The sequence below is a fragment of the Primulina huaijiensis genome, chromosome 9 (assembly GCF_012295235.1).
Source record: "Primulina huaijiensis isolate GDHJ02 chromosome 9, ASM1229523v2, whole genome shotgun sequence".
Classification (NCBI taxonomy): domain Eukaryota; kingdom Viridiplantae; phylum Streptophyta; class Magnoliopsida; order Lamiales; family Gesneriaceae; genus Primulina; species Primulina huaijiensis.
In genome coordinates, this window is record NC_133314.1 from 451,431 (window position 1) to 459,589 (window position 8,159).

An 8,159-nucleotide genomic window follows, 5' to 3' on the forward strand; every position below is an offset into this window, starting at 1 on the left:
ACAATAAACAAACAAATTCAATGAATAAAACTTAATTTTAAGAAAACCACACAAAATTTTGAGAGTTATTTTCATTACAGGAAAACGAGAATCGCCCCGACAGACAACATCAACTAAAGTTACAGGAGAGATAAAGGGATAAAACAATTTCCTCTCCATATGCAAATTTATTGTTTTGCTTGTTCACTACATACAAGCAAGTATTATTCAAGGAGAGCAAAAATTTTCATCGTCATCACACGTTAGTCTCGATACGGAACTAGTTTTCGGATATATCTTTTTCAGGATAACCAGTCGTCATCCATTCCTTCAATTTCCTCAATGTCCATGCTGCATTGTCACAAAGAAAGAAATTGGAAAGACATTTAAATTGTAAGATATCTTAACTGATAATAAAAGAAAAGGAATACAAAAAATGGCAGGAGCTATCAGGTATAAACCAGAAAATTTTACACTACAGTATTATACAAATTCTCTGGTCATATCAAACAATGAAAAATCGAGGGGCAAAATTTTTTTAGGACGTCCCTATAAAAAGAGGAATTTTACAGGAAATAATTTAGTAATACTTAGTAAATAGATTTTGGAATCAAACTGTGCCTGGCCTAAACAGGAGCTGGGCAAGAACCTTTATGACGCGATCAACCTTATGTGTCCATAATCCATATCCAACCGATCCAAAATGAAAACAAATGAAAGATAATTCCAACAAATTTCAGGTGACTATTAAATTATTTCTCAAGATTAATTCTTACCATGGCAAAGCAGGATCTTGCAAGTATTCATCTGAGCAACAATCGTTCAGATTGTGCAAGCAGCTCTCGTTTGCATTCAGCCAGGCAGGATATTCCATAACTTCATCATCTGGCTTACTTTCCTCCAAGAACTTGAGCCACCAAGCAGAAGTCACCAAATTCATAGTATCATTCCATTCCATCTGGTACTGCTCCCCAATCGATCTAATCTCTGCCATCTCCTTGTCATCCATAGCTGGATGCAAGCCAGAATCACCAAATTCGGTCACCTCAGCCGCGACCACAGAAGGTGGCACCGCCATGCTTGGAATTTCCTCAGTGGCAGGGGAAGAAGAGGTTGATGCGGAAGAAGAGGAGTAAACTGATGAAGATTTGCTTATACCATTACAAGGGGTCTCCAAAATGTTGAAATCTTGAAGATTGAGGTTGAGACCTAGCGTTTGGCTTGGTAGGACAAAATTGAGATTTTCTTGAAGAAGTAATGGAGATGCAATTGCTGAAACAGGCCAAGAATAAGGGGAACACAAGCCTTGTGAGTAAGATAAATGGCCTAGATTCTTGATCGGAAAATTGCTGGAAGTAAAAGAATTTGAAGCATAAATTCTAGGATTCCTCCTAGACATTAATTTGGCCTCCCTTCCTAAAGAAAGTTGCTTAGATAAGGGCCCCAATGGCGGCATTTCAGGCCCTGATCCGAACTGTTGCTGATGTTGTTTTTCATTTGCTTGTTTCATTGCCGCTCTATGGAATTTAAGAGCGGTAACAATTTCTCTTCGCGCTTCAGCCATATTTAGCAGCCTTTCTTGGTAAGGCCTACTTGTGTGAAGCCTTCTCCTCACTTGTTTTTTATGCTGTTGTGGAGATTTTTCTTGTTTGTGATTAGAGAATCCATCACCAATTCCAGAATTTTGGTTGCTGGAAACCCCTTCTCCCTCTGAATTCTCAACCACCTTATTATTCAATGAATCTTTGGTTCTTGAAGAGGTTAATTCCTTAACAAGGGTACGAATGTAAGCACCAGACAGATGGGGTTCTTTCAAATTTTCAAGACTATCTGCCTCCAAGAATCCATTTTTCGATTTTGGAGAAAATTTTCCCCTCATTTTCTGTGCTAAATTTGGTTTTCTAGTAAATAAGTTTAGATGGAAATGAAGGGTAGGAAAGTGGAAAAGAGGTGGTTCTGAAAATAATTTTGTGCACTTTATATGGGGGGCCAAAGAACAGAATGCAGAGACGGTAGAGGTCAAGATGAAAGAAGTGCTCGTGGCGGTGACATGATCTAGGGTTTTTAAACTCTTTTGGAGTTTTCCCTGTTTTGGAAAGCTACCAGGTTTTTAACTCCCCCTTTTACTGCCAGTAGGTGGAGATTTCACAATTCAATTTGCCCTCTTTGGTTTTACGTTAAAAAGAATCTCTATACTCGATTGTTATGACGATAATGAAGACTTGTAATCGAACAAACTGTGATAGATAGATAAGAGAGATCTATCCGGTGGAATTCAACTAATTATAACCATGAATTGCCTAATCAACATGGGTCACAAAATTTATATTAGCCCACCATATCATTCACTCATTTAAGTTGTATAAGAATAAGATGGGTAAACATGACTCCCAGGTACAATCCCAAGCATTCCATCATATTACTATCTTAAGGCAACCCCAGGAACACAAACTATCTGGTCTTATGCAATCAGGTAAACATTCGGTTCTTAATTCTTGAACGAAGCTTAAATTTGTAACAAGTTTTAATTTTTGTATACACACGTCAGGCTGGTCCATAAATAAGCCAATTTACATAGGATGCCTAGTCTTTTCCATTGAAAGCATTTGGCAAGTCCTAAAGTTGGCTTTATCCTTATCTTTGTTGCTTACATGATCACAACAAACCGACCCCAATATTTTAGTTAGCTCATCTGCTCTATTTCTCAAGAGCCTATACTAAGGCAAAGGATAAGGGAAATCTGGGAGTATGAAAAAAATAATGCCCTAGAACATCCAAATAAGTTTTACAAATTATATAGTTGCAAAGCATTTGGAGGATAACATGAACATTACAAAACCCACTAGATCAGAGTCAGTTCCATGTGTGTAAAATAAAGGCTGTGACTGCATCTGGATTCATCTAGGGGACGACGTAGGAGGGAAGGTCATCCTCCCTCTGTATTACTCGGACTATAAAAAAAAAATGTAAACAATAAAATTATGAAGGTTCTGTTATATTTTATTTTCATTACTTTCGTTTGAAACTTGCCTAGAATGTGTCTTGATCCTTTAAACACTCCAAACATGTGTTTTACGATCAAGGTGCAAGCTTATTTGAAGAATTGAGCCTTGACACGACTCTCGCGCAAGCCCAGTGTTTCACGATCAAGGTGCATGCCTATTATCTACCCGTATCTTTTCAATTCAAGGCTTTTTCAGTAATTTACATCTTGTATATCGTTAATGTTTACTCAAACAATATCTTGAATAATTAATTTCACGTATATGATTTTGATAAATTCAATTTTGTGGTATACACCATATGCAAAGGGACTAGGCTGTGAAAATTCCAGCACAAAGTGGTTACAGAAACTGCCGGAATTTTTTTTAATAGTGCACTTGCTGATATATGTATACATTTCAATTCTCAGACATGTACCATTAAGTACATCTTGTATATATGTTTTATAATGCCATGATTATTTACACATAAATATAATATTCGCTGCATCATACATTGTCGCTTTCTCTACAAAAGAACAGGGAAAAAATTTATTATTTTGTTTAGCATATAAATGATTTGATTCTCCAACATTGCATATTTTAAAATTTTAAATTCCGCAACATTGTTATAGTCAGATCAACATAGAACTTAGACCTATAAAATATAGAACATTATAACACGTAATATGTAACATTTTATAATAAAAACACAGCCTGAAAAAAGAGACTGGCGCTCCATACCTTACTCTCCATGCTTTAAATTTCAAGCTCCTTTTTTGCTAAACAGCTTTCAGCTCATTGGCTTATGAGTGCCTTGCACACACTTTTTCAGCAGCAGGCTGTAGCGAAATCATGTTCCCACATGAGAAAAAGTATTCATATTTACAGAATCAAAGTGAGATTAACCTTTTGTCTAAAAGTTGACACTCCGAAATTAATGCTAACTAATAAAGTTCCAAACCAGTTATCATTTCTTACATGAACTAGAGACACTACTATGTCTTGTGTATCTCCTAGCTATTTAATTTGCGTTCAACTATAGTTCACTATAAGTGAATTTTGATCTCCCTCATTTTCTTGTAGTAAATTACCTTGAGTGAAATAAACTCATGTTAGGTGCACTATTAGTTTGAACTGAATATCAGGTAAAAGTCGAGACAATAGTTATACTTAATGTCCTTGAGAAGATATTCCATCGTTGATCGTAGTTATGGAATTCGACAATTGTCTTCCAGACTTGCTTGTATTAGTAGCACTACAAACTATAAGAACTGCGAACTTAAAGCATTTAAGAACTCTCTCTATAGATACGACAAAGGAAAATGAGTGAAGAAGATAAGTGAAAACAATATTATGCAATGGTATGGTTTTGAAGAATCATGGGGATCTATATAGTTTTCAGGAGATATCAATTCATGAAACGTTACAATTTCTAGACCCAATTCAATCTACTTCGTTCAACCCACATCACACTAATCCATGAAGTTACACGACATTCAAGACTTTTGGATCATATCGGATAGATTGAGACTTAGACCTAATTCAACCCAAAAAACTAGGTCAAGAAGGAGAATTGTCCAAAACTATCCTTCATGCTCAGGAACGAACAACTGAAACGTGAAGCTTACAAGAAATTATCGGGTGACTCGTAGAGCAGTCTCACACATAACGGCGAATCTTGGTTCAGATACCACGTTAGAATTGGGACTTGGACATAATTCAACCCCAAAAGTTAGCTAATGGGGAAGGATTGTCCAAATCCATAAATACAACTCTCAAAGACTTAATTCAGCCGGCGTGAGATATTTAATACACCCCTTTATGCCCAAGAATGAACAATTGAAGCATGAAGTTTTACATTATCGGGTGACTTATAGGACAGTCCAACACATAATAATAGATCTGAGTCAAGATCGGAACATGTCTCTGATAATATGTTATATTGATATTTAGATCTAACTCAACTACAAAAGCTAGCTCAAGGAGAGGATTGTCCAAGTCCGTATATACAACAACTAAGGACTTAATCCAGTCAATGTTGGACATTTGACAAACCTCCTCATGGCAAGGAATGAAGTTTACAATAAATTATCGGGTGGCTCATAAGACAGTTCAACATATAGCGTTGAGTCTTGACTCTGATACCACATTATAATTGGGATTTGGATCTAACTGAACTAAAAAAATTAACTTAAGAGAGAATGATTGTCCAAATTTATATATAACTTCCAAAAACTTAATCCAAGATATTTAACGGATAACAATTCAACAATTATGATTGCACTCATCTGTGAACGTGTCTCTTTGCAATGCCAGACCATCAATTCAATCCAATCACACCCCTCAATGGCATCTATGCAAAGGTGTTATGCCATGTGGATGTTAACTGCACCACTATGCCGCATCATCAAGCCATACATGATGTTATGTCACATAGAAAAGTTTGCAAAATCATGGAGACTAAATACCACGTCTTTGAACCAGTTCAAACCATATTTCTCCAAAACATCATCGAGAGTAAAAAAAAGGACTCCTCAACTCCTCATGATAATGCTTGCGAGGGGCATGCACGTCCTAGGGCTCGGGTTAGCTACACATATACTTGTAGACTGTTGAAATCGCTAGATAAAATGATCACTATTGGAAACTTCACTTGATCACTCCTTCCTTGCTATCTCACTTTTCGCTTTGGGAATGGTGTGGCTTTAACCAACCAAAGTCTATTCAAGCAGCTCACTCCGGCCATAAATGTCTCGTTTATCCAAAACTGGTTAATAAGAAATTAAATATATTAAACTTGTCTACATGTGATGCAGATTAATTTTACTCGGTTTGTTTCCATTTTTGTTAAACAGAATTTATTTTAGTTATTAATCAAAACAAGGTCAAGCAGTATTCGAATATATTCGAATTTTTTTCAAGCTAAACTTGAGCTCACATAATCTTGTTCGATGGTTCGCAATTTGCCCACAAACTTTAGTTATTTATATAATATATTATATATTAAACAAATATATTTTGAAAATTTCGATTAATAATTATAATAGCTTCAAACATGTTAAAATATTTTAAGCTGAATTCGAACTCAAGCTCTAATTTGAATCAAATTTGAGCTAAATTTTTAATATATTTGAGCTTTGAATCGAGCTCGAACGCGAATATATCTAATTCGAATTGAATTCAAGCTTTAAATTTTCTTAATATTTGGTCTGATTCGATTCACTTCCACCTCTATGCTAGACTCGTTATAATTCAACAACTCGATACCAATGACACACCTTCATATTTTTATTTTGATATTATTATTATTATTATTATTATTATTATTATATTATGGGGAGTAGAGAACTTTTTGCTATCACAAATGATGAAAACCAGATTTATTCTCTGTTGAGTGTGGTTTATAGTTAGAGTTGAGCTTGTGTCGACCCGCAACCCGCCACAATCCAGATTCTTTACAGAAATCTCTTGAACAAATTTATTCGATCATTCGGTGGGGCTGATTGGCTCGCAACTCATCAGTTAGCGTGGCGAGTCAATCCAACGAGCTCAACCTATTTTGACAGCTTTGTGTATAGGCCTACCTCACTCGTGAGATGGCATCGTGCTATCATTTTGGCCACACTTAACATTGTTAATCATTTGCACATAGCATGACCATCATAAGGATTAAAAAAAGGACTAATTCATCGAATAGCCTATGGCTTCTGACTCGGCTAATATGATCTGTCCAATCAACTGCATAAAGAGAGACTGCTCAGAAGCAGAGTTCCCAGTGATTCAATCCAACTATAAAATTACTTGTCACATAATTTTTTTCATAATAATTTACTATTTCAACCACCTTCGAGTATGTTTTATTTTGAATTGACACTAATATATGTCAGTTAAAAGTGTATAGTTAGAAATTCAAGTTATGAAGTAAGCATCTATTAACTAGTTTTAATCAGTAATTTAATTTTTCATAAAAATGGAATTAATCTCTTAAAGCTCTTAAAATAAACTTGCTTACACGTATAATCATGAAATTGAATCTATTATCCACAAAAATTAATTACAAGATATTAGTACCAAGGTTCTAATAATCACGAATATTTATAAAACATTTTCAATCAAAAAAAAAATGAAATCTTGCAAATGAAATTAAGCATCGTCTCAAGCGAGCTATTTAGAACACTGTTCCTACAACTTGTTTGAAATCGAGGGGACAATCAAGAGAGAGTACTCCAAATTTGTCCATTTTAGGGAACATTTCATCTCATATACTTCGACATAAGTTGTTTAAAACACCCGTGAAGATAAGTTTAGAGACACAAATTCATTACATATTAGAATCAAATAGAAAAAGAAGATAAAATGATATTGCTCTACCAAAATCCAATTTCCCAGATTCACAGATTTGAGGCATGTGGTGTAAATAGTTAGACTAATGGTACATTAATTATCAAGAACCAACACAAAAAACATATCAAGATACAAAATGTTGAAATTGTTGAATAAAAAATCAAACATTAAAAAAAAGTAAAATAACTGAGGTAAAATCATGAACAATCATTGATAATAAATAAATTAATAATGGAAATGGATAGGAAACATGCCTGGATGCATCCAAACACAAAGCGTCATCCTGAAGCGGCGGCAACTTCCACCAATCCCCTTCGCCCTCCCGCAGATGTCTCAGATTGGTTCGCCAAATCGCATTTTTCCATTAAATTTTCCGCATCATATTTATTTAAAAATCAGCTTCGATTTCGTGCCAGTAGCATCGAGAAAACGAATTTATTGAGTGATTACAAAGCAAAAAAATTCATCCAGATATGCAATATGGGAGATTTTGAGATATAAGAGAAAGTAACAGCTACCTGCGCATTTGGCCAGTCATTTTTTTTAGTATCATAAAATATTAATATTTTTTAAATATTTAAGCATATAATTATAAAATAGTAAATCTTGACAAGCACTTATATTCAATTTAAAATAAAATTTTTTAGTGAAAATTTTAAAATTTTAATTTAATTTATGCATATTGCATTTTTTTAATCTCATGAATATGGATCCGTAAAACCGTCTTATATAAAACATACTCAAAACAAATAGTCGTCATACAAGTATTCCACGTAGTAGATGAAGTAAGGTGAATTTATAAAATTTGTGATTTTGGAAATAAAAATATAAATAATATAAAATGTAATGTAG

General features: G+C 34.5%; 1 protein-coding gene across 1 annotated transcript; it reads right to left on the reverse strand.

Moving 5' to 3' along the window:
• Positions 1-24: 24 nt before the first annotated feature.
• Positions 25-7,833, reverse strand: LOC140984517 (uncharacterized). The gene is made up of 3 exons (XM_073451995.1): positions 7,562-7,833; positions 756-3,802; positions 25-330 (listed from the first exon to the last, which is right to left on the reverse strand). Exons 2-3 carry the CDS (start codon positions 1,856-1,858, stop codon positions 282-284), a joined length of 1,152 nt encoding a protein of 383 aa, XP_073308096.1. The 5' UTR covers positions 1,859-3,802; positions 7,562-7,833; the 3' UTR covers positions 25-281.
• Positions 7,834-8,159: the final 326 nt, after the last annotated feature.

What these genes read in the sequence shown, in the direction of transcription:
- LOC140984517 (XM_073451995.1), bottom strand. Translation starts at nt 1,858, where the DNA reads ATGAGGGGAAAATTTTCTCCAAAATCGAAAAATGGATTCTTGGAGGCA. An exon ending in CAAGATCCTGCTTTGCCATG is followed by an intron (nt 331 to 755) that starts GTAAGAATTAAT and finishes GTGACAATGCAG; the next exon opens with CATGGACATTGAGGAAATTG.